The sequence below is a fragment of the Triticum aestivum genome, chromosome 1A (assembly GCF_018294505.1).
Source record: "Triticum aestivum cultivar Chinese Spring chromosome 1A, IWGSC CS RefSeq v2.1, whole genome shotgun sequence".
Lineage (NCBI taxonomy): Eukaryota > Viridiplantae > Streptophyta > Magnoliopsida > Poales > Poaceae > Triticum > Triticum aestivum.
In genome coordinates this window covers 428,758,726-428,785,504 of record NC_057794.1, presented here as the reverse complement: position 1 = coordinate 428,785,504, position 26,779 = coordinate 428,758,726, and the positions used below count along the sequence as shown (strand labels likewise).

Below are 26,779 nucleotides of genomic sequence, written 5' to 3'. Positions count from 1 at the left end.
AGTTTGGTTTGGCCTACTAGATTGATCTTTGTTGGAATGGGAGAAGTGCTTAGCTTTGGGTTCAATCTTGCGGTGTCCTTTCCCAATGACAGTAGGGGCAGCAAGGCATGTATTGTATTGTTGCCATCGAGGATAACACGATGGGGTTTATATCATATTGCATGAGTTACCCCTCTACATCATGTCATCTTGCTTAAAGCGTTACTCTGTTCTCTTGAACTTAATACTCTAGATGCATGCTGGATAGCGGTCGATGTGTGGAGTAATAGTAGTAGATGCAGGCGGGAGTCAGTCTACTTGTCTCGGACGTGATGCCTATATACATGATCATACCTAGATATTCTCATAACTATGCTCAATTCTGTTAATTGCTCAACAGTAATTTGTTCACCCACCGTAATACTTATACTCTCGAGAGAAGCCTCTAGTGAAACCTATGGCCCCTGGGTCTATTTTCCATCATATTAATCTTCCAATACTTAGTTATTTCCTTTGCCATTTATTTTACTTGCATCTTTATTTCTCTTTATCATAAAAATACCAAAAATATTATCTTATCATATCTATCAGATCTCACTCTCGTAGGTGACCGTGAAGGGATTGACAACCCCTTTATCATGTTGGTTGCGAGGAGTTTATTTGTTTGTGTAGGTGCGAGGGACTCGTGCGTGGACTCCTACTGGATTGATACCTTGGTTCTCAAAAACTGAGGGAAATACTTACACTGCTCTGCTGCATCACCCTTTCATCTTCAAGGGAAAACCAACATAGTGCTCAAGAGGTAGCATACCTCGGGGCAGTTCTACCTCAAATATCAACCGTCCAACAGTGAAATAGAAACAACGCTACAAATGCAGGCTGACAACAATTGCGATTTCATGACCATCACGAAAGACGGCGGCTTCATCCACGCTCTGGTCCCTGAGTCGAGTCGAAAGTAGTGATGCTATGTAGTTCTGAAATATCGATTAGCTCATGTTGTAATTAAACTTTAATGAACTTGTATGTCTCTTTAGTTTGGACAGTCGTTCAACTTATATGTAATCGATACTATTTATTAGTAGGACCATGAATCGTGCTATTAATGTGTTGCTTTTCTCTTCCAATCCTTTTGTTGCATACTTATATATTGCTTATATATTGTCTGTGAATTGCTACTAACGTTTTGTTTGTCTAGTGCATAGAGATGTCGTCGTATGTCGTGTACAAGGGTAAGGTTACCAGAGTCTACGACGACTAGGAGGAGTGTCGGAGACAGGTTCACCGTTTCAGCGGTAACAGTTATAAAGGGTACACCACTAGGACGGAGGCGGAAGCTAGATACGCGCGTTATCTAGCGGGAGAGAGGAGGGAGCGGAGGAGGAACCAAATGAAGACCAGTTTCATCGCGATGATGCTCATCGTAACTGCAGCTCTCTTCTATGTGATGGTAGTTTAGATGATCGATATCGACTTTGTAATGTGACGACAAACTCGCTACTCGCGGTCTCGAGACTTGTAATGTTCTAACTTTGTTCAGTATTTTGAATTTGGAGACTAATATGATGAATTGTATTTGGAGACTAATCTTCTATTGTATTCAATAAATCTGTTGTTTATATGTTGTGATGTTTATATTCTGTGTTGTAATGTATTTTGTAACCTGTGCAAATATTAGAAAAGCAAAAAAAAAATCCTAATATTCATAATAGTGGTGCACCTTGTTGAGCATTAGTGGCGCACCAGGGCTAAATACCAGTGGCGCATTATGGGGCATAGTAATGGCGCACTAGGGGCATACGTGAAGGTAAATATGCCCCCCTAGAAGGCATAGTAATGGCGCACTATTGGACATAGTAATGGCGCACTGCCAGGTGCGCCACTATTATCTGGTATACTAATGGCGCACCAGAGGTGCGCCATTAGTATTTGTTACTAGTGGCGTGGTAATAGTGGCGCACCTATAGTGCGCCATTAATGGCCAAAATAGGTGCGCCACTAACAGGCCTTTTCTAGTAGTGCTCGGTCGGGCATTCGGTGCCCGACAAGTCCTTGTCGCCACGTCCGGTCGGCCCCATTGAGGCGGTGGAGGTTGTTCCCTCCCTCCGGTCGCGTTGTGATCGCTCCCGTGGCCGTTGTTCCCTTTCCATCTCCAGGTCTCGTGTTGGCAGCTCCAGTGAGGCGGCGAGGGTTGCCCGGTAATCGTGGTGGCACACGCTGGTGGGCGGATGTTGGGGTGATGCATGTCGAAATGCCTAGGGCGGTGGTGGTGGTCATGGACTGGGAGAAATCCATGTCGGCTTGCCCGGCAGCGATGCGGTGACGCCTGTGGGCGCCATCGATCCCTCCTGAGAGGCGTCAGATGTATCCCTTCCCCACCATTCCCCGTGTACTGGGGGAAACCCTAGAACTTGTTCGGGCAACAACGATGCCGCCATCTCATTCCTTCTTAGAGGTGTTGCTTGGTGCACGGCACTTCGGGATGCTGGGAGCATGGTGGTACTTCTTCGGAAGGTGCAGCGGTTGCCGGGCTTTCCTTTTCTCCGTTGATATGCCGATGTCGGCATTTATTTCTCTTCTTTTTTCTTTTTCTTTTTTCTTTTGGGCTCTGCTATGCTGTGGCCCCAGCAAACTGGATGTATCGGTTGTCTGTTTTATATATAAAGCGGGGGGAACTCTTTATTGTACAACGGTTCTAGCAGAAATTTTTTTGTTGTGGGAAGGATTGAATCGATCTCGTTCAAGCATTCTCTGCGGGAAGCTAATCAATTGGCGCACAAGTTAGAGCGTTATTCTTTTGATTCTAAATTTATAATTTTCTGGGTTGGTAGTCCTCCCAGTGTTATTTTGGATGAAGTTTTGAACGATGCAAGTTTATTCACAAATCAATAAAGTACACCAGAGGGCTTTCCCCGTAAAAAGAAGATTTTCCTGCACTTTGGTCAGTATGAGTTTAAAACATTTTGTAACTAAGCATAGCTTATAAATTGTTAAGTTTTCGTGGTGGATATTTTCATTGGATCGGGTTAGGTGGATATTTTCATTTCAAGGGAATAAATCGGTGGCAATTTCGCATAAACAGCCCCTAGTACTGTAATAAGCTTCAGCCAAGTCACGACTCCAGGTTCGCCTCGTTCTGCTGCTCCTGCTTCTTCTCCGGCACGGCGTCTTCCGCTGGTCGCTCCTAAGATCCTCACACCACCCCGCCGCGCCCAGCCGCGAAGGACAGCGGAATGCTGCAGTGCGTCTTCCTCCTCTCCGATTCCGGGTAATCTCAGCGCCGCAGCCCTCCGATTTCCGTTGCCCCACGCCTTTTCCGGCCGGATCCCTCCGACCCTTGGACTGATCCGAAATGAATTTGATGCGATTCGTTGGGCTGGGCTTCCGGGATCGGCAGGGAGGTGATGGTGGAGAAGCAGATGACGGCGCACCGCGTGGACCGCGCCATCTGCGGCTGGTTCTGGGAGTACGTTCTCGCCCACGCCGCCGGCGACCCGTCCAAGGTAATAAGTACAGCCTATGCTCCTGCACTTCCCACCTTTTGTTCAGCACTTCTTGGGAAGCTCCTAGTAGTTCTTGATTCCCGACGCCCTTGTTGTGTATGGCTTGCTGAATTATATTCTGGGGACTCCTGGGCTAGCCCAAGGTTTCAGCATCTTGTGCCATTGCTGCTGCTATTGTAGAGAAATCTAGCATAAACTAGTGAATTTTGAGCTGTTGTAGTGTTGAGCTCATGCCTATTTCTTCATTGGACCGCCACTTATTATGTTTCTTGGACCCTGGAAGGTCTTGCAGGTTGTGGTGTCCCCAACACACTACTTGTTTCAAGTATATCGCAGTGGGGTGACGTTCTTGGCGTGCACCCAAGTGGAGATGCCCCCCTTGATGGCTATCGAGGTCTGTGCTTCATACCCTTACACACTTTTGTCTTTAATTCGGTATCGTTTGCTTGCCTAGAAGACATAGTGTAACATAGTTGCCTAAGAAAAAGCTACTCAATCTGATCAGTTTTTAATTGGGGTTGGGATTGCTCCCTGTTTCCTGCCATGCATGGTGTATGCTTTGATATGATGTTACACTTTTTCTGAAGAGTATGTGGCATCCAAAATCACAGCCACAATTAAGCTTGCCGGTTTATCAATAGTCCAATACATGATATGTATGAAATAGCTAATATTTCTAGAACTTGCTATTGACATTCCAAAAGCCTGTGTAAATGTAAAATTAAATAAATAGCCTGATAGATGATACTTCATCATGGTATCTGTTTTGCAAGGAAACTAATATAATCATCTACATTACATATGCTAGTTCTCATGCTGAAAAATACTAGTGGAAATGTGTTAAACCTGCTCATTCTGATCCAAGAGTTGTACTTTATCACCTATATGATTTTGGTTTTCTCCAACTTGAATCAGGCACTCCATTCTGTGCAGTAGTTATGTTTAAGATATGTCTGAACATAGATCTGTTGCAAGTTGGCTCCCATGTGCACTTTTTTTAAGACATATAATGTTATATTAAACAGCAAGACATTAAGTACTCTGGGATGTTGAATGCATTTTCAGTAAGGATTTGCAGGTTGTAGCTAAGAAATGTTATTGTTATCCACAAGTCTTTCCCTGCCTGAAATGGTCAATATTGAAGTTACTTCCCAAAGTTATCTATCCCTGAAATAGCAGATAGCCTGATTGTCTACAAATTTTAGCTTCCGTTCCCTTTCATACGGGTGTGCTCATATGATTCCATTGTATCCAGTTTCTCTCTCGCGTGGCTGATGTCTTGACAGATTACCTTGGAGATATAAATGAAGACACAATCAAAGACAACTTCGTAATTGTTTATCAGGTATATTTTCTTACCCCTGTCACATTATAGAGAGGTAGAAAGCTCATGAAATTTCAATACATAAGGCTACCTATTTACTTCTTAAAAATTAGGTGCTTCTATCCAAGTACTCTGTTTCCATCGATTGATGAAGGCAATGCATATGCTAGTCCACTGTTAAGTTCATTCTGTCAAAGCAACATCAAACCAGAATGTGTGTTGCATTCGAACTTTTAATAGCGATCATCAAGTTTAATCCATGATTGGTAAAACCGAATATGTGATTTTTATATAGGTTTATATTCTTACATTAATCCAGATTCTAGATGAAATGATGGACAATGGCTTTCCACTAACTACTGAGCCAAACATCTTGAAAGAGTTGGTTGCCCAACCAAATATGGTCAGCAAAATGTTGAATGTTATGACTGGTAAGAGTTCTACTATCGGTAGCAAACTTCCAGATGCAACTGCTTCTTTTGTACCTTGGAGAACAACAATTGTCAAGGATGCAAGCAATGAAGTCTATGTTAACATAGTTGAGGAACTAGATGCATGTGTGAACAGGTATTCTGACCTTTTTCCTTTTAGATGCTCTAGATATAGTAAATTTCCTCACATCTATAAATTTGGCTTTTAGATCCCTTGATCATGTGTGAACAAGTATTATGTTCACACATTTTAGTTTTCTATAAGTAAATAGAAGTTATTATCAAATTTGTGGCTTTGGCTTACAGTAACACTTTGTTAAACTATCTGCAGGAAACTAAAACTGGACTTTAGTATATCGGAAGTACCGACTACTGAATGTTGTGTTTGAAATCCACCATTAGCTAATATATGTCTCACTAAATATTAAACACAATTTAAGCTCGAAGATTTAATCGAGTAGGTAAAGTGGTGGTTAGCAGTGTAGAAGGACATATATGTTTTCTTCTTCTTTGTGAGGAGTAGATCCATCTACCTCACTTTGTTGTCTTTTGGCTTCCATGACTCTGAAATAAATTTTCCGCTGTTGACATCTTTATTGGTTGACCGGATTTGCAGGGAAGGGGTTCTAGTGAAATGTGAGGCATGTGGTGAAATTGAAGTGAATTCAAGTCTTCCAGGGTTACCAGAGTTGACATTGTCATTTGCAAATCCTACAATTATCAATGATGTGAGGTTCCACCCTTGTGTCCGATTTAGACCCTGGGAAGCCAATCAGATCCTATCATTTGTTCCTCCTGATGGGCAGTTCAAGCTTATGAGTTATAGGTGCATAAATATCCACTGTCAATGGGTTCTTCTATGTTTTTGCTATCTTGGGTTGCCTGTTATATATTCTCATCGTTTGATTGCAAATAATCAGGGTTAAGAAATTGAAGACCACACCAATTTACGTGAAACCACAATTATCATCTGATTCTGGGAATTGCCGTGTTCATGTGATGGTGGGGATTCGGAATGATCCTGGGAAACCTATTGATTCTATAATAGTGCAGTTTCAGTTGCCTCCCCTTATTGCTTCTGCTGATTTGACGGCAAACCACGGCACAGTCGACATCCTTGCTGATCAGGTCAGTACATTGCTTACCACCAAAGTTCTATAACTTCGATTGATACTGGTTTTTTCGTTGTCACACGTGAACCTATGACCTAGCTCCCTTCTTAAGGAAGCTAGGAACTAAAAAACGTTATGGTGCGCTGGTGAATCAATCATATACTAATTGATTTTTACTGAATAAATATAATGTTTTCTACACTCGAGCACTCTATATACGTTGAAATGTCTGTCTAATAATAGCATTTGTTTATTTATGCAGACCTGTGTGTGGACAATTGGGCATATTCCGAAAGACAAAGCACCATCCCTCTCTGGAAATCTACGTCTTGAGGAAGGACTCGCTCATCTGCATGCATTTCCAATATTTCAGGTGAAATTCAGGATTATGGGGGCTGCGCTGTCTGGGCTTCAAATTGATAAACTGGACGTGAAAAATACACCAAGCGCACCATACAAAGGTTTTCGAGCCCAAACTCAGGCTGGAAGGTATGAGGTCAGGTCCTAGGTTCTCGCAGAAGCCTCAGCCACCACATTTTGCACCCTAATTCAACATGGTGCCATAGCCCAGAACCTTGGGGCTATCGAAGGTATTAGTGTCCATCCATGCCTAGCATCCCTATCAAGGTCAACATTCGACATGCATACATTTTTTCTGGTTGGGGCGACGGCGAAGATTTCTCGTCTGTAGATGCTTAGCAGCCCATGTATCAAGATTTTGAGTTGTGCTGTATCAACTTAGGCTAGAACAATCAGTTAATCTGTCGATGTTCAGTCATGTAACTACGGGCAGTTAGAAAATGGGTGGTGTTTTCTTTTCTCCAGGCTTACAGCTATTTGTATGCAGTTGTAATTTGAGAACAATTGTACAAAAGGATTAGGGTTGCATGTAAATCCTTCTTTTTATATGAAAGATAGACATTGTTGTTCGAAAATCAGTTTCTGAGCCCGAGCTCACATGATCCTGAAATCTACACCACCGATTCACATGTGGATCCGTGCCACCCAGTGTATTTCACTGTCGTATTCTCATTTTCCCACTGAACCGCTGTAGCGTAATCATTGCAACGGCGCGTTACAGTAGCGAGGCGGAACATGCAGCAGGCTGATGGATCAGCGTGTTTTCAGAGCCAGGCTGAGCCATCCACTCCACCGGTCTCCAAACGGTGACCATTGCTCTAGCCCTCCAAATTCAGTGAGAATCCCCATTTTAAATGCACATAGTTATTTTTTCATTGCCCCGGCAATCACCTCTTGCTGAAAAGGAGACCAAACTGAGTTTCAGCAAACTGCAATTTGTTCAGATAAAAAAATGGCACATCGAACATGTCCTAGCAAATATTTTAATTTGACACTTATGTTACAGTCTGCCAAATGCATGTCACAAATTATTAAGAAACAAACCTATGTTTACAGTCTGTGACGTGCCTCTCCAGACTGAGGAACAAGCCTCGATCAAAGCTCACAAAAACACACCGGAAAATCCTCGGAACTACAAATTATCAAAATTCAGTTTTCATGTTTCAACAACACCCATCCGCCTAGTGCAAGTGGTCCGACGATGTCCTTCCATGCCGCAATTCTTGCACTTCCTAGGCCTCCGCGTTTTTTTGGGTGCATCCCCTCTTTCAGGACACGTAGTCCGCTTGTCGCCCTCTCGACGACATCTCTACTATTAAAGCAGAATCGAACGTCGTGATGGTTCGACCTACTGTTTCCCACGTACGATCGGATCTCCCTTCCACGCGTGCGTAAGAAAAGCAGCCCACCCCGCGGATGATCGGTACAACGTGGCCCCATCCACGACCGAACAGAGAGAGAGAAAACTGTCGCTACACACGCACACACACGCCTCCGTTTCTCCTCTCTCCCCAAGTCGCTCCCGATCCCATCTCTCTCCATGAAAAGTTGCCGCCGCCGCCGGCTGTGCTCGTCACCCCGCCTCCTCTCCATCCGCTGCCGCGCGCAGATCTAGGTGAGGCGTGTCTCCCGTCCCTTGCGCCCGTCGTGGAAGAGAGGGAGAGAGAAAGAGAGAGGTGGGAGAGAGAGGGAGGAGCAGACAACGGGGGCGCTGGCCTAATCGCCGATAGTGGAAGATGAGGTCGTGGTTCCGACGCATCGCGGGTCGGCGATGCTGAGGCACGGCCGTCGACTTCCTTGTTTGCTTCTGGCCGCGGGCGCACCTTCTCCTCATGTCACCCAAGATGGTCTGTAGTCCATCACGGTCATCATAACTCCAAACGCCGCCGTCGTCATCTGACGTGCAGTTCAGGGCGGCCACCAGAAAGAGCCTGATATGCCGCCGTTATGGAGAAGCTCTCGGTTATGGTGAGATATATACCGTGTTTCCTTTTTCTTCCAGACTTCAAATTCATTGGTTGATATGATTTTTTTAGGTTAGGGTAAATGGCGATGATTTCGGATAATCTGGTCTAAGAGCTTGTGGAGACGAAAAAATAATCCTAATCAAGCAGTTTGGGAACAACAATGCCAAGATTAAGTTCAGCAAGGAAGCCAAACGACATTTTACAGTGTCTACTCTCACAAGTACTCTGCTAATTTGCTTGGTAGTTGTTTGCCCTCTCCTGATCGAGATGAATTATGGATGTCTCTTGTGCCACTGATAGATTGGTTTGGTGGTTGGTCTGATTTTTCACGCCTGGTAAACAAGAAGGTTGCTAGCTGCTTATAAAGATAAGCCCGTGAGGAGAACTGGATATATATGTAATGTTAACTCATGTTCAACTGTTTTGCCATTTCCCCTGAAACTATGCAACTGCGACTGCTCCAGTCTTTGTTGATCTTAATGTAAGACCAAGAGATGAAGTGTATTGCTTATCAAATTCTGTTGTTTTCTTGTCAGATGAAAGAATTTAATTTTAGGATGAAAATTTAGCATTTAACAAATCAAGCGGTCAAGCCACTAAATCATGATCCTTTAATGTTATAGTACAGCTATGAAAGGATGAGATACTTTTGGTTGCATGCTTAAAGAGAACTACTTGGTACCACAAAAACTGGGCACCGAAGTAATTTTGATTGGATAATAATTTATGCACCACAACATAAGTGGATAAACTCCTCTCACATGTTTGCTATTTCCTGCAAACTTTTCCTTTTATTTGTGCAGGAACTTCTCAGTATATATTTCCTTTCCGTTTGCAATCTGTGGACCATCACTCTGTGTAGTACAGTCAGTATATACTTTTCCTTTTATTTTTGAACTTTTAAACTACCTTAGAAGCGACGATGAAAACTTAACATCAGTGCACTTTTCTATATATTGTATTCTGACTACCCTACTCAATCGCTAATCCAGCGAGGTTAAAAGCTTGCCTTGCCTTTTGACTTTTTTTCTTGTGCTGGTAAGAACAAATGCCAGTTGTTATCCTCTTGTCATGGCCCTATTAAATACAGTTATCTCTGTATAAAAAATCACATATATAATGTGTTTCATAATAGCATTGTAGGCAAAGGTTTGAAACACGCAGTGATCAATATTTAGACAACAATTTTCAGTATAGTATTCTGAGGAATACTAGATTCGTGTGTTGTTTCATATGCTGTAGTTTTCTGCTTGACATGAATTTTTCACATGGAAAAGGGGCTAAGTTTGGTGGGCTTTGTATTTCTCATCACTTTGTGTTTATTATTTTGTAGTCCTTAATTGCCATCGTTAAGGTCAATTAGTGCTAGCAGTTAATGCTCTCTGTTCAATTCTGGGGTGGCAGACCAAGCATTGTAGAGCTTCGCATTTTAAGAATCTCAGGTAATATGATTCTTCTATGTAGCAACACATCGGCTTTTAGCAATCTTTAAAGTGAATGATAATTTATTGTTGTATTTCCAAGAATGGAAATTGCAATTGCAAATGATTTTTTTGATCAAAAATTTAAACTTGTTCGCAAGTAAATATTAATTTTAGTTTACAAGTAAACAAGCAAAACTTTTTTTTTTGAAATAAACCTTTTCTCCTTAATTTTTACACTATCTCTGTTGATGCAGATAGGAATTTTAGTAACTTGAGAAGGTTGGCCGCCGAGAACTTCATTTATGCACACAACCATCCATGGATTAGATAGGATGTATGATGCAGTGGCTACATCGACCACCCTGAGCTCGCCGATGAATCCGGCCGGGCACATGATGCCATTAACAGCAAGAATGACAGTGTACCTTCGTGCAACATTTTTGAGCTATCATGCTCTTATCTTACCAAATGGTATCATTGCCACCTAGCAAAGAATGTTGATACTTGAGCGCACCCTCTGATATATACTTTCTAGCCAGCTACAGGAATGAGAACCAGCAGGAAACAGAATGCAAGGCTCGTTAGATGGGTACCAAGAAAAAGGCTGGCCCCAAAACCTGCAATGTGTTCCTTCTGTTTGAAACCTCGTGGACTCAAGCTTCACGTACAATCCAACACAGAGATCACATAAAAAATTCCAAGCATGGCAGGCGGAAACAATAGAGAAAATGAGAGGAAGACAATAAACATGTACAATGACATGGTGAGAGGGAAAAGGAAATACAATGACATTCAGTTTATTTTAACCCATTCTCTCTTCATTCTTTCTCTGTCGTTCTCTTTTCTTTCTCACCCTTATGTCTAAAATAAACCGGAAGAGCATGGCAGAGGAAGACAATAAACATGTACAATGACATGGTAAAAAAAATACACATGACACATTTAGGTTCATGTCTTTTTGTTATTCCCGTGGCAACGCACGGGCATCTAACTATGTATTCCAGACTGCTAAGCCTTTTCTATTTTTTTCCTTTTGGCATGGACAAGGATTCGCCTTGAATACTATTATGTAGAGTACATCTTTGTAGTAGTTCTTTTTTTACAACAGAGTACATGTCTATAGTTAGCGTGGAGCGATAACTCATCTGTCATTTGCACTTGCTGTTTCATATGCTTTTATCAATAGTAAAGCTTCTGGGATTACAATTATAGTGGTTTACTTGGAGCTATTTAGTTGGAAGAAAACATAGATTGAAGATGGATATATCAGATGCACCTGCTTGATAGGATTCTTATTTAGTTATGTGGAGGCAGTGATGCTTGCTTTGATGTGGATATGTGTATTTTTTTTTAATATTTGCTTACTTGCTACTTGCTTGTCTATCAAGCTACTTTGTTAGATTTTAGAGAGAAATTTGTTTTTGAACAAGACTATCAAGGAAGCATCATGGCAAAGATATATGTTGCATTACTACAGTTGAGATAATTGATTTGATTATAATATGTCAAGCTTCAGAAACTTCACTATGTACATTGGTTTGGTGGTTTAATATTTGTCACACTATAGTAATAAGCAACATACGACACATAAATTCTTGATTTTTTTTTCTGACTCAAGATCTCTACGCCTAAATTTATTGTTTTGTGGCACTGTGCGGACATTTTTCTCTTGGTGACCAATATCCCTCAAGCTATACGAGATTTGATTAAGAACATAGGGATACTTTTTTTTAACTCGTGATGATAATTATGTATATCTGGAATTCAAGTTTGAGTCACATGTACTTGGTTTAGTAGTACTCTTTCCGTTCAAAATAAATGTCGAGTTTTAGTTCAAATTTAAACCGACACTTATTTTGGAACGGAGGGAGTACATTGTATAGGGAAGAAGGTATCATACTATTTCGTGGGGTGAACGCGTTAAGCAGGATGGGTTGTCAAGGCTTCAAGTGGGTTAGTAGATAACAGCGAGCAACTAGCAAGGTTGGATCAACGTTGGAGGGGAATAACAATGGTGAGCGATGTTTAAATTTATGTTCCGTGGCAACGCACGGGCACTCAGCTAGTATGTTGCAGAATCTTGTACGCTTGCTCAGCACTCATACGGTGCCTTCTCTCTGCTTCTCTGGTACTGTTAGCCATGCAGAGCATTCACACTGACAGGGTTGGCAGTGCTAATGCATTTTTCGGCAATTTCGTTGCTTGCCAACACAAGCAATCTCTCCGTTCCTAGGTAATGTACCAGGAACTAAGCCGGCCATGCGGTCTTCAAAATCCAGACCATCCCTCCTCTCGGCCAAAGGTGTTCCACTCACCATTAAAGCATCCAGACCAACATAAATGTGATCGAAAGCCTCTGCACTTGCATCACCCAAACGTACTACATCCATGGCTTTCAAGTACAAGGTGGAGTGCCTACACGTGAATGACAGGTTAACTGGATCATCTCTCTGGTACTGAACCAGATGTTGGGGTAGTATGTCCCTCACGTCGTTTGTCCACCGCTTCAATATATGATTAGCCGGGATTTCCTCAGCATGAAGTATTTCCATCACCTGCGTCAGTGCAAAAACGTTTTAGTTTTGTTGGTCGCCGATACATTTTCTTTTCTAACGAACGGAGTTCATAAGTCAATTTACCCTTAGAACATGGCAGCATAACATCCCAGTGTGCTTGAACTGTCCACATTCACACGTAAATTCTTCTTTGTCTTCACTTATGTTCACCTCATACTCAACCCTGCTCCATTTCTCCCTTTTTGCTGCATTGTTGGGCACTATGACATACTTCCTCATCTTCTCTATTTCAGTGACATTGTACGCCGCCGTTTCAATTCAGTCCAAGCTCAGGCCTTATTACACTCTTTGTTGGCTCCTCCGCGTATTTGCGGATCGACTTCTCCATAGCACTCATTCTGGAAGGGCATGGCATCCGATCTGGTGGTGCACTACCCAGCCATAACCTGTAGTTCATGACAACACCATTAGCAGTCTTCAATCTGTTGACGATTTTTTCTGTTCTATATAACCCAAGTCAGACACCAAGACAGCACAACTCAGAATTGAAATGATAGCCCAAGGCTCCAAACGATTCAGATGCACACAATCCATTTGTACTAACCCTACGTTGAATGAAACCCAGACATTCTAATCTACAACTGAACTTTTTTTTCAGCACCCAGTAATGTGTAGGCACCAGACATTAAGGTTAAAATCCTACAGCACTAGGTGTTTGCGCTGAATATATGCTCGACATACAGTAATGCGCTGGTACTAAAGATAAACGTTAAATTCCTACAGCACCAATATCCTGCAGTCATACCTTTTTGTCCACGAGTTAAATGTATATACCCCCTTGAACTCTCACATTTAGACCACATAACCCCCTGGACTGAATTTTGGCCTACTTAATCCCCTGAACTTGCTTAAACCGGGCAAAACACCCCCTGGGGTCTGGTTTGGTGGTTTAGGACGGTGGTTTTGGGAATGTGCCAGTGGCCCCTGCCAGCGAGGCGTGTCAGCTGGATAGAAAAGGCGCGGAACAGCTGAGGGCCTCCAGAACTAGCGCGCGAATGATGTTCCCCCCTCTCTTCTTCCCTGAGCTAGGCTGAGGGTTCATCTTCTTTTCTTGCTAATCCTGCTCGAATCCATGGCGCAGCACAGGAAGCTCCTGTTCGTCCCGGTCGCCCTGTTCGTGGTCCACAGCACAGGCCTCACAGGCAGCTCCTATTCGTCCCGGTCGTCCTGTTTTGCAGCCCCGCTGCAACATTGGTCCTCCGATCCCGTATGGAGTCGCTATATACAGCAAATGCAGCTAAGGACGGTGATATTTCCTGCAGTGTTCTCTTTTTCTGGTTGGATTGACTTCCCTTCTCTGTTTTCTGATTTGGAATTTGTGTTCAGATTTTGCAAGAATTTTTGGCTCAGAGACGAACTGGAGAAAGAGAGAAAAGAAGTCTATCATCACGATCTTACAGAAGCAACGCACAAGTTTGAAATGCAGAAATTGCAGAAGTTGCAGTTCCAAGCTTTAGAAATAAAATCATTGAAGATGAAGTCAGATTGGAGTTGGTTTAGCAAGATGTGGTGGTTCATTTCCATTTCACTTTCCACGTTTGTTGGTAGGCTCTGTCAAGCAAGTGAGAATGGCAATATGATGACTGTGATTTGGGGTAGAAGCATTAGACAAAAAAAAGTATTTTGTATCAGGAGTACCTTTAGTATCAGTGACAATTTGTCTGAATATTGTCTGAAAAAATTCAAGAGTTTGTGTGTCTGAAACGAGTTTGTATGTGTATTTTCACTTTGACAAGAAAAGAACCAATATTATCTGCCATAGGCTGACCACAGCAACATTACGCAATAATCTTGGCACTGAGAACAAAACAACATTCATTATATATATAAGATTATATAAGATGCACTCAGGTTCAGTTTACATAGTTAGACTGAATTTTACAGCAACATGCATGAAACTTGGCATAACAGCAACACGAAACTTGGCTTTCAGTTCACATAGTCAAGACTGAATTTTACATAGCCTAAACCATAAACTGAAGTTTAACATGTCCAGAAGAGAAAGCTACAGCCACTGGATCTTTGACATCATCTTCACATATCCAAAAGACAAAGGTACAGCCATTTTTTCATACAAATCCTAACTCGGACTAGGCAAATGTATACATATTTCAAACGTTTGAACTACAAAAGCCCCCTAAAACCGTCGGGGCAGATGATCATCAAACCCTAGTCCCAAAATTGGAGCCCCACAAAACCACCATAATAAATAGCAACCACGGGCGACATTTCAATGCGTCAGAACAAGAGCTTTTCACATTGGGGGATGAAGCACACTAACCTGATGGACGCCTGCCGGTGAGATCCTTCAGGGCATGCCAGTGCTCCTCGCCCTCACCGCGGTGGTCGCCCAAATCGCCGTTGTGGTCGCCAGTGGAGAGGGAGCGGGAGGGAAGGAGGTGAAAACGTGACACAGATGGAACCGAGATGGTCTGCTCGCAATTAGACCGAGTCCACCAGGTCCACCCAGGGGCCTGTGGATTCATCCTGTCGGTGGACTGCGCGGACCTCGTCGGCGACGAGTCCGGCCTTCATCGGATCCCAGCCCTTGCCGTGTCATTGCCTTCACCGGCGTTTTGCGGACCACATCCGGAGCCAGCCTTTGTGTCCGCCAGCACGACTGCTCCCGAACCGATGCTTGCCAGCAGGACCAGAGGCACCGGATCTGGCTGTTCATGGCTGTCGGCAAACTCCTCTCGCAGGGGGGATCTGAGTAACAGATAGCAATGGTGGCGCCTAGGCCCCGTCAGCGGGCATAACAAATAAATCTTGGTCAAGATAAAGCAGCAGATGAGAGATGCCTAACCTATCAACCGCATCCAAGAGGAACTCCATGCCACCATCCTCCATTATTTGCGCGCAGTGACTGCCGGTGTAGAACCTGCGCCGCCGGGAGGGGGTGGGGGTGCCGCCCACATACTAGGCGGATCGGGGGTGCCGCCCCCGTTTGCACACGCATAACAAACGTGCATAACAAATGGCTCAGGTTTTCTTAACGACCTGTTCCCGTAATCCCGTCACGTTCTGGTCCACGGACCAGACCACGCGCTCGTTTCCGTCGCCCATCCGCTACGCACAAGGCCCGTGTACGCGCACTGTTCCGTCCTGTATTGCGCCACCAGACCTATTTTCTACTCCCTCCTATCCTTTTTACTCTGCACATTGAATTTGCCGAAAGTCAAACTTTGCTAAGTTTGATCAAATTTGTATTAAAAATTATTAGCATCTATAATATCTAATAAATATAATATGAAAATATATTTCAAGATGAATCTAATGATATTGGTGTTGTTATGTGAATGTCTATAATTTTTTATATAAACTTGGTCAAAGTTGGATGAGATTGACTTCGGACAAACCTAATATGTAGAGTAAAAAGGACCGGAGGGAGTAAATCCCGCGTCAGTCCAGTCAGACGTTTTTTTGCGGATCCCAAGTACATAACGTAAAGTAACGATATCGAGCTCAGCTGAGCTCGGGCGCCAAAACGCCTCTTCCGCATTTGGTTTCTTGGGAGAAAAGCACCATTTTTAAGTTCATCACAAGCATCTGTCAGTGAACACACTTGGGTGTTTCTATGTCTGATGAAGAAGGGTTAGCTGGCTAAGCAGCTTATAACTCGTATACAGCAGAGGGGGTGTAGCGACCCGACCTCAGATGGTCAAGTCTCTGTGCTTCAGTGTCATCCCTGGATCGGTAATGCTGACACACAGTACTCGAGGATTTATAACAGAGTAGCAATCACACACTTATTACAATAATATGGCTTAAGGCCATCTAATGCGATGACAGCGGAAGGCTTGGAAGATAAGGTGAATCCATCAACTCCAACGGCATAGCTGAGCTGCACGGCCACGACCTAACGAACATTACTCCTCGTCTGAAAAGTCGGCAACATAATACGTTGCAGCCCGAAAACGGGTCAGCACATGGAATATGCTGGCAAAGTAACACAGTAGAGTAAGAACAAAATAATACTATCACTATATGCATATATGGCTAGTGGAAAGCTCTATGGTTATAGTTTTGCGAAAAGCCAATTTTCCCTACAACAAAGAAATAGATTTTAATTTTTACTATCACGGTGGTTGAAACATCATTGAGAAGGTAACCCCAACTCAATCCCAATTAAAGTGATTAACAATCCAACAGTATTAATTAAACATGGTGAGATACATGTGATAACCCAAGTACTAGATACTCAAGAATTGTCCATAACCGGGGACACGGCTAACCATGATTAGATTGTACACTCTGCAGAGGTTTGCGCACTTTTCCCCACAAGACTCGATCGCCTCCGTTGGATTCCTCGCACTACATGCTGTTTGAGAAACGAATGACCGAGACACAGTCTTTCAGAAACGTTAACTCTCTACTCCGGGTAGACCATACCAAACCTACAAAACCCACTACCTGCTGATCTACCTCTTCAAGTGTTGGGTAACGTAGTAATTTCAAAATTTTCCTACGCACACGCAAGATCATGGTGATGCATAGCAACGAGAGGGGAGAGTGTAATCTACGTACCCTTGTAGATCGACAACGGAAACGTTAGCACAACGTGGTTGATGTAGTCGTACGTCTTCACGGCCCGACCGATCAAGCACCGAAACTACGACACCTCCGAGTTCTAGCACACGTTCAGCTCGATGACGATCCCCGGACTCCGATCCAGCAAAGTGTCGGGGAAGAGTTCCGTCAGCATGACGGTATGGTGACGATCTTGATGTACTACCGTCGCAGGGCTTCGCCTAAGCACCGCTACAATATTATCGAGGACTATGGTGGAAGGGGGCACCGCACACGGCTAAGAATATGATCACGTGGATCAACTTGTGTCTCTAGGGGTGACCCTTGCCTCCGTATATAAAGGATCAAAGGGAGGGTGCGGCCGGCCAGGAGAGGGCGCGCCAGGAGGAGTCCTACTCCCTCCGGGAGTAGGATTCCCCCCCTTTCCTAGTTGGAATAGGATTCGGGAAGGGGGAAAGAGGAGAGAGAGAAGGAAGGGGGGGCGCCGCCCCCCTCTCCTTGTCCTATTCGGACTAGGGGGAGGGGCGCGCGGCCCAGCCCTGGCCACCTCTCCTCTCTTCCACTAAGGCCCACTAAGGCCCATATACCTCCCGGGGGGTTCCGGTAACCTCCCGGTACTCCGGTAAAATCCCGATTTCACCCGGAACACTTCCGATATCCAAATATAGGCTTCCAATATATCAATCTTTATGTCTCGACCATTTCGAGACTCCTCGTCATGTCCCCGATCCCATCCGGGACTCCGAACTCCTTCGGTACATCAAAACTCATAAACTCATAATATAACTGTCATCGAAACCTTAAGCGTGCGGACCCTACGGGTTCGAGAACAATGTAGACATGACCGAGATATGTCTCCGGTCAATAACCAATAGAGGAACCTGGATGCTCATATTGGCTCCTACATATTCTACGAAGATCTTTTATCGGTCAGACCGCATAACAACATACGTTGTTCTCTTTGTCACCGGTATGTTACTTGCCCGAGATTCGATCGTCGGTATCTCAATACCTAGTTCAATCTCGTTACCGGCAAGTCTCTTTACTCGTTCCATAATACATCATCTCACAACTAACTCATTAGTTGCAATGCTTGCAAGGCTTATGTGATGTGTATTACCGAGAGGGCCCAGAGATACCTCTCCGACAATCGGAGTGACAAATCCTAATCTCGAAATACGCCAACCCAACATGTACCTTTGGAGACACCTGTAGAGCACCTTTATAATCACCCAGTTACGTTGTGACGTTTGGTAGCACACAAAGTGTTCCTCCGGTAAACGGGAGTTGCATAATCTCATAGTCATAGGAACATGTATAAGTCATGAAGAAAGCAATAGCAACATACTAAACGATCGGGTGCTAAGCTAATGGAATGGGTCATGTCAATCAGATCATTCACCTAATGATGTGATCCCGTTAATCAAATAACAACTCTTTGTCCATGGTTAGGAAACATAACCATCTTTAATTAATGAGCTAGTCTAGTAGAGGCATACTAGTGACACTCTGTTTGTCTATGTATTCACACATGTATTATGTTTCCAGTTAATACAATTCTAGCATGAATAATAAACATTTATCATGATATAAGGAAATAAATAATAACTTTATTATTGCCTCTAGGGCATATTTCCTTCAGTCTCCCACTTGCACTAGAGTCAATAATCTGGATTATACAGTAATGATTCTAACACCCATGGAGCCTTGGTGCTGATCATGTTTTGCTCGTGGAAGAGGCTTAGTCAACGGGTCTGCTACATTCAGATCCGTATGTATCTTGCAAATCTCTATGTCTCCCACCTGGACTAGATCCTGGATGGAATTGAAGCGTCTCTTGATGTGCTTGGTTCTCTTGTGAAATCTGGATTCCTTTGCCAAGGCAATTGCACCAGTATTGTCACAAAAGATTTTCATTGGACCCGATGCACTAGGTATGACACCTAGATCGGATATGAACTCCTTCATCCAGACTCCTTCATTTGCTGCTTCTGAAGCAGCTATGTATTCTGCTTCACACGTAGATCCCGCCACGACGCTTTGTTTAGAACTGCACCAACTGACAGCTCCACCGTTTAATATAAATACGTATCCAGTTTGCGATTTAGAATTGTCCGGATCAGTGTCAAAGCTCGCATCGACGTAACCATTTACGATTAGCTCTTTGTCACCTCCATAAACGAGAAACATATCCTTAGTCCTTTTCAGGTATTTCAGGATGTTCTTGACCGCTGTCCAGTGATCCACTCCTGGATTACTTTGGTACCTCCCTGCTAGACTTATAGCAAGGCACACATCAGGTCTGGTACACAGCATTGCATACATGATAGAGCCTATGGCTGAAGCATAGGGAACATCTTTCATTTTCTCTCTATCTTCTGCAGTGGTCGGGCATTGAGTCTGACTCAACTTCACACCTTGTAACACAGGCAAGAACCCTTTCTTTGCTTGATCCATTTTGAACTTCTTCAAAACTTTGTCAAGGTATGTGCTTTGTGAAAGTCCAATTAAGCGTCTTGATCTATCTCTATAGATCTTAATGCCTAATATGTAAGCAGCTTCACCGAGGTCTTTCATTGAAAAACTCTTATTCAAGTATCCCTTTTATGCTATCCAGAAATTCTATATCATTTCCAATTAGTAACATGTCATCCACATATAATATCAGAAATGCTATAGAGCTCCCACTCACTTTCTTGTAAATACAGGCTTCTCCAAAAGTCTGTATAAAACCAAATGCTTTGATCACACTATCAAAGCGTTTATTCCAATTCCGAGAGGCTTGCACCAGTCCATAAATGGATCACTGGAGCTTGCACACTTTGTTAGCTCCCTTTGGATCGACAAAACCTTCTGGTTGTATCATATACAACTCTTCTTCCAGAAATCCATTCAGGAATGCAGTTTTGACATCCATCTGCCAAATTTCATAATCATAAAATGCGGCAATTGCTAACATGATTCGGACAGACTTAAGCATCGCTACGGGTGAGAAGGTCTCATCGTAGTCAATCCCTTGAACTTGCCGAAAACCTTTTGCGACAAGTCGAGCTTTGTAGACAGTAATATTACCGTCAGCGTCCGTCTTCTTCTTGAAGATCCATTTATTCTCTATTGCTTGCCGATCATTGGGCAAGTCAACCAAAGTCCATACTTTGTTCTCATACATGGATCCCATCTCATATTTCATGGCTTCAAGCCATTTTGCGGAATCTGGGCTCACCATCGCTTCTTCATAGTTCGTAGGTTCATCATGATCTAGTAGCATGACTTCCAGAACAGGATTACCGTACCACTCTGGCGCGGATCTCACTCTGGTTGATCTACGAGGTTCAGTAGTATCTTGTTCTGAAGTTTCATGATCATTATCATTAGCTTCCTCACTAATTGGTGTAGGTGTCACAGAAACAGATTTCTGTGATGTACTACTTTCCAATAAGGGGTTAGGTACAGTTACCTCGTCAAGTTCTACTTTCCTCCCACTCACTTCTTTCGAGAGAAACTCCTTCTCCAGAAAGTTTCCGAATTTAGCAACAAAAGTCTTGCCTTCGGATCTGTGATAGAAGGTGTATCCAATAGTTTCCTTTGGATATCCTATGAAGACACATTTTTCCGATTTGGGTTCGAGCTTATCAGGTTGAAGCTTTTTCACATAAGCATCGCAGCCCCAAACTTTCAGAAACGACAACTTTGGTTTCTTGCCAAACCACAGTTCATAAGGCGTCGTCTCAACGGATTTTGATGGTGCCCTATTTAACGTGAATGCGGCCGTCTCTAGAGCGTATCCCCAAAACAATAGCGGTAAATCAGTAAGAGACATCATAGATCGTACCATATCTAGTAAAGTACGATTACGACGTTCGGACACACCATTACGCTGTGGTGTTCCGGGTGGCGTGAGTTGCGAAACTATTCCACATTGTTTCAAATGTACACCAAACTCGTAACTCAAATATTCTCCTCCACGATCAGATCGTAGGAATTTTATTTTCTTGTTACGATGATTTTCAACTTCACTCTGAAATTCTTTGAACTTTTCAAACGTTTCAGACTTGTGTTTCATTAAGTAGATATACCCATATCTGCTTAAGTCATCTGTGAAGGTGAGAAAATAACGATATCCGCCACGAGCCTCAACATTCATCGGACCACATACATCTGTATGTATGATTTCTAACAAATCTGTTGCTCTCTCCATAGTACCGGAGAACGGTGTTTTTGTCATCTTACCCATAAGGCACGGTTCGCAAGTACCAAGTGATTCATAATCAAGTGGTTCCAAAAGCCCATCAGTATGGAGTTTTTTCATGCGCTTTATACCGATATGACCTAAACGGCAGTGCCACAAATAAGTTGCACTATCATTATCAACTCTGCATCTTTTGGTTTCAACACTATGAATATGTGTGTCACTACTATCGAGATTTAATAAGAATAGACCACTCTTTAAGGGTGCATGACCATAAAAGATATTACTCATGTAAATAGAACAACCATTATTCTCTGATTTAAATGAATAACCGTCTCGCATCAAACAAGATCCAGATATAATGTTCATGCTTAACGCTGGCACCAAATAACAATTGTTTAGGTCTAATATTAATCCCGAAGGTGGATGTAGAGGTAGCGTGCCGACTGCGATCACATCGACTTTAGAACCATTTCCCACGCACATCGTCACCTCGTCCTTAGCCAATCTTCGCTTAATCCGTAGTCCCTGTTTCGAGTTGCAAATATTAGCAAAAGAACCAGTATCAAATACCCAGGTGCTACTGCGAGCATTAGTAAGGTACACATCAATAACATGTATATCACATATACCTTTGTTCACCTTGCCATCCTTCTTATCCGCCAAATACTTGAGGCAGTTCCGCTTCCAGTGACCAGTCTGCTTGCAGTAAAAGCACTCAGTTTCAGGCTTAGGTCCAGGTTTGGGTTTCTTCTCTTGAGCATCAACTTGCTTGCTGTTCTTTTTGAAGTTCCCCTTCTTCTTCCCTTTGCCTTTTTTCTTGAAACTAGTGGTCTTGTTGACCATCAACACTTGATGCTCCTTCTTGATTTCTACCTCCGCAGCTTTCAGCATTGCGAAGAGCTCGGGAATAGTCTTATTCATCCCTTGCATATTATAGTTCATCACGAAGCTCTTGCAGCTTGGTGGCAGTGATTGGAGAATTCTGTCAATGACGCAATCATCTGGAAGATTAACTCCCAGTTGAATCAAGTGATTATTATACCCAAACATTTTGAGTATATGCTCACTGACAGAACTATTCTCCTCCATCTTGCAGCTATAGAACTTATTGGAGACTTCATATCTCTCAATCTGGGCATTTGCTTGAAATATTAACTTCAACTCCTGGAACATCTCATATGCTCCATGACGTTCAAAACGTCGTTGAAGTCCCGATTCTAAGCCGTAAAGCATGGCACACTGAACTATCGAGTAGTCATCAGCTTTGCTCTGCCAGACATTCATAACATTTGGTGTTGCTCCAGCAGCACGCCTGGCACCCAGCGGTGCTTTCAGGACGTAATTCTTCTGTGCAGCAATGAGGATAATCCTCAAGTTATGGACCCAGTCCGTGTAATTGCTACCATCATCTTTCAACTTTGCTTTCTCAAGGAACGTATTAAAATTCAACAGAACAACAGCACGGGCCATCTATCTACAATCAAACATGAATAAGCAAGATACTATCAGGTACTAAGTTCATGATAAATTTAGGTTCAATTAATCATATTACATCCCTCTAATCCTCTAAGTGATTACGTGATCCAAATCATCTAAACCATGTCCGATCATCACATGAGATGGAGTAGCTTCATTGGTGAACATCACTATGTTGATCACATCTACTATATGATTCACGCTCGACCTTTCGGTCTCCGTGTTCCGAGGCCATATCTGTATATGCTTGGCTCATCAAGTATAACCTGAGTATTTCGCGTGTGCAACTATTTTGCACCCATTGTATTTGAACGTAGAGCCTATCACACCCGATCATCACGTGGTGTCTCAGCACGAAGAACTTTTGCAACGGTGCATACTCAAGGAGAACACTTCTTGATAATTAGTGAGAGATCATCTTATAATGCTACCGTCAATCAAAGCAAGATAAGATGCATAAAAGATAAACATCACATGCAATCAATATAAGTGATATGATATGGCCATCATCATCTTGTGCTTGTGATCTCCATCTTCGAAGCACCGTCATGATCACCATCGTCACTGGCGCGACACCTTGATCTCCATCGTAGCATCATTGTCGTCTCGCCAATCTTATGCTTCCACGACTATCGCTACCTCTTAGTGATAAAGTAAAGCATTACAACGCGATTGCATTGCATACAATAAAGCGACAACCATATGGCTCCTGCCAGTTGCCGATAACTCGGTTACAAAACATGATCATCTCATACAATAAAATTTAGCATCATGTCTTGACCATATCACATCACAACATGCCCTGCAAAAACAAGTTAGACGTCCTCTACTTTGTTGTTGCAAGTTTTACGTGGCTGCTACGAGCTTAAGCAAGAACCAATCTTACCTACGCATCAAAACCACAACGATAGTTTGTCAAGTTGGTGCTGTTTTAACCTTCGCAAGGACCGGGCGTAGCCACACTCGGTTCAACTAAAGTAGGAGAAACTGTCACTCGCTAGCCACCTTTGTGCAAAGCACGTCGGGAGAACCGGTCTCGCGTAAGCGTACGCGTAATGTCGGTCCGGGCCGCTTCGTCCAACAATACCGCTGAACCAAAGTATTGTTGGGTAACGTAGTAATTTCAAAAAAAATCCTACGCACACGCAAGATCATGGTGATGCATAGCAACGAGAGGGGAGAGTGTAATCTACGTACCCCTGTAGATCGACAACGGAAGCGTTAGCACAACGTGGTTGATGTAGTCGTACGTCTTCACGGCCCGACTGATCAAGCACCGAAACTACGGTACCTCCGAGTTCTAGCACACGTTCAGCTCGATGACGATCCCCGGACTCCGATCCAGCAAAGTGTCGAGGGAGAGTTCCGTCAGCACGATGGCGTGGTGACAATCTTGATGTGCTACCGTCGCAGGGCTTCGCCTAAGCATCGCTACAATATTATCGAGGACTATGGTGGAAGGGGGCACCGCACACGGCTAAGAATATGATCACGTGGATCAACTTGTGTCTCTAGGGGTGCCCCTTGCCTCCGTATATAAAGGATCAAAGGGGGGGGGTGCGGCTGGCCAGGAGAGGGCGCGCCAGGAGGAGTCCTACTCCCTCCGGGAGTAGGATTCCCCCCTTTCCTAGTTGGAATAGGATTCGGGAGGGGGGAAAGAGGAGAGAGAGAAGGAAGGGGGGGGGCGCCGCCCCCCTCTCCTTGTCCTATTCGGACTAGGGGGAGGGGCGCGCGGCCCAGCCCTAGCCACCTCTCCTCTCTTCCATTAAGGCCCACTAAGGCCCATATACCTCCCGGGGGGTTCCGGTAACCTCCCGGTACTCCGATAAAATCCCGATTTCACCCGGAACACTTTCGATATCCAAATATAGGCTTCCAATATATCAATCTTTATGTCTCGACCATTTCGAGACTCCTCGTCATGTCCCTGATCTCATCCGGGACTCCGAACTCCTTTGGTACATCAAAACTCATAAACTCATAATATAACTGTCATCGAAACCTTAAGCGTGCGGACCCTACGGGTTCGAGAACAATGTAGACATGACCGAGACACGTCTTCGGTCAATAACCAATAGCGTAACCTGGATGCTCATATTGGCTCCCACATATTCTACGAAGATCTTTATCGGTCAGACTGTTGGGTTTCGTAGTAATTTCAAAAAAATTCCTACGCACACGCAAGATCATGTGATGCATAGCAACGAGAGGGGAGAGTGTTGTCTACGTACCCACGCATACCGACTGCGGAAGCGTTGACGCAACATAGAGGAAGTAGTCGTACGTCTTCCCGATCCGACCGATCAAGCACCGAAACTACGGCACCTCCAAGTTCGAGCACACGTTCAGCTCGATGACGATCCCTGGACTCCAATCCAGCAAAGTGTCGGGGAAGAGTTCCGTCAGCACGACGGCGTGGTGACGATCTTGATCTACTACAGTAGCAGGGCTTCGCCTAAACTCCGCTACAGTATTATCGAGGATTATGGTGGCTGGGGCACCGCACACGGCTAAGAAATAGATCACGTGGATCAACTTGTTGTCTCTTTGGTGCTAGCCCTGCCCCTCTATTTATATGTTGAGCCCCGGGGTCGAAACTTGGAGCAAAAGCCTCCTCAAAGTCGGTTTTTCCCGAAAGGCAAGAGTCCCACTTGGACTCCAGGACCAAACGCCACAATCCTTGGCGTCTGGCCCAAACGCCATGGGCCTCGGCGTCTGGCCCAGGGCCAGACGCCAGGGTCTCCGGCGTTTGGCCCCCTGGCCTCCGCAAAACTCCTTTTGCACCGACCTAAAGCCTCATGGGCTTGACCCCTTGGCCTAACCATATCATCCAATATATGAATCTTTACGTCTCGACCATTTCGAGACTCCTTGTCATGTCCCCGATCTCATCTGGGACTCCGAACTCCTTCGGTACATCAAAACATGTAAACTCATAATATAACTGTCATCGTAACCTTAAGCGTGCGGACCCTACGGGTTCGAGAACAATGTAGACATGACCGAGACACGTCTTCGATCAATAACCAATAGCGGGACGTGGATGCCCATATTGGCTCCTACACATTCTACGAAGATCTTTATCGGTCAGACCGCATAACAACATACGTTGTTCCCTTTGTCATCGGTATGTTACTTGCCCGAGATTTGATCGTCGGTATCCAATACCTAGTTCAATCTCGTTACCGACAAGTCTCTTTACTCGTTCTGTAATACATCATCCCGCAACTAAATCATTTAGTTGCAATGCTTGCAGGGCTTAAGTGATGTGCATTACCGAGAGGGCCCAGAGATACCTCTCCGACAATCGGAGTGACAAATCCTAATCTCAAAATACGCCAACCCAACATCTACCTTTGGAGACACCTGTAATGCTCCTTTATAATCACCCAGTTACGTTGTGACGTTTGGTAGCACCCAAAGTGTTCCTCCGGCAAACGGGAGTTGCATAATCTCATAGTCATAGGAACATGTATAAGTCATGAAGAAAGCAATAGCAACATACTAAATGATCGGGTGCTAAGCTAATGGAATGGGTCATGTCAATCAGATCATTCAACTAATGATGTGATCTCGTTAATCAAATAACAACTCTTTTGTCCATGGTTAGGAAACATAACCATCTTTGATTAACGAGCTAGTCAAGTAGAGGCATACTAGTGACACTCTGTTTGTCTATGTATTCACACATGTATTATGTTTCCGGTTAATACAATTCTAGCATGAATAATAAACATTTATCATGATATAAGGAAATAAATAATAACTTTATTATTGCCTCTAGGGCATATTTCCTTCAGTCTCCCACTTGCACTAGAGTCAATAATCTAGATCACATCATCATGTGATTAACATCGATAGTTCACATCATCATGTGATTAACACCCATAGTTCACATCGCCATG

At 43.7% G+C, this 26,779-nt stretch overlaps 1 protein-coding gene and 2 long non-coding RNA genes across 4 annotated transcripts; 2 read left to right on the top strand and 1 right to left on the bottom strand.

Moving 5' to 3' along the window:
* The first annotated feature begins 3,053 nt into the window (after nt 1-3,053).
* LOC123053946 (AP-3 complex subunit mu) lies at nt 3,054-7,284 on the top strand. Of its 2 annotated transcripts, none has more exons than XM_044477577.1 (8): nt 3,054-3,247; nt 3,377-3,482; nt 3,766-3,876; nt 4,738-4,827; nt 5,102-5,373; nt 5,854-6,063; nt 6,158-6,365; nt 6,612-7,284. In XM_044477577.1, the coding sequence occupies exons 1-8, from the start codon at nt 3,213-3,215 to the stop codon at nt 6,855-6,857; spliced, it is 1,278 nt and encodes a 425-aa protein (XP_044333512.1). In that variant the 5' UTR covers nt 3,054-3,212; the 3' UTR covers nt 6,858-7,284. The 2 variants fall into 2 exon arrangements, with proteins under 2 accessions (XP_044333512.1, XP_044333516.1); XM_044477581.1 differs by having other exon boundaries at nt 3,055-3,247; nt 5,126-5,373.
* Nucleotides 7,285-8,148: 864 nt separating this feature from the next.
* On the top strand, nt 8,149-11,024 carry LOC123053987 (uncharacterized). The gene is made up of 3 exons (XR_006425991.1): nt 8,149-8,677; nt 8,746-10,118; nt 10,355-11,024. It is a non-coding gene; the product is annotated as an uncharacterized lncRNA (long non-coding RNA).
* A 1,343-nt stretch (nt 11,025-12,367) lies between these two features.
* On the bottom strand, nt 12,368-15,654 carry LOC123053980 (uncharacterized). The gene is made up of 4 exons (XR_006425988.1): nt 15,483-15,654; nt 14,958-15,385; nt 12,740-13,062; nt 12,368-12,655 (listed from the first exon to the last, which is right to left on the bottom strand). It is a non-coding gene; the product is annotated as an uncharacterized lncRNA (long non-coding RNA).
* Nucleotides 15,655-26,779: the final 11,125 nt, after the last annotated feature.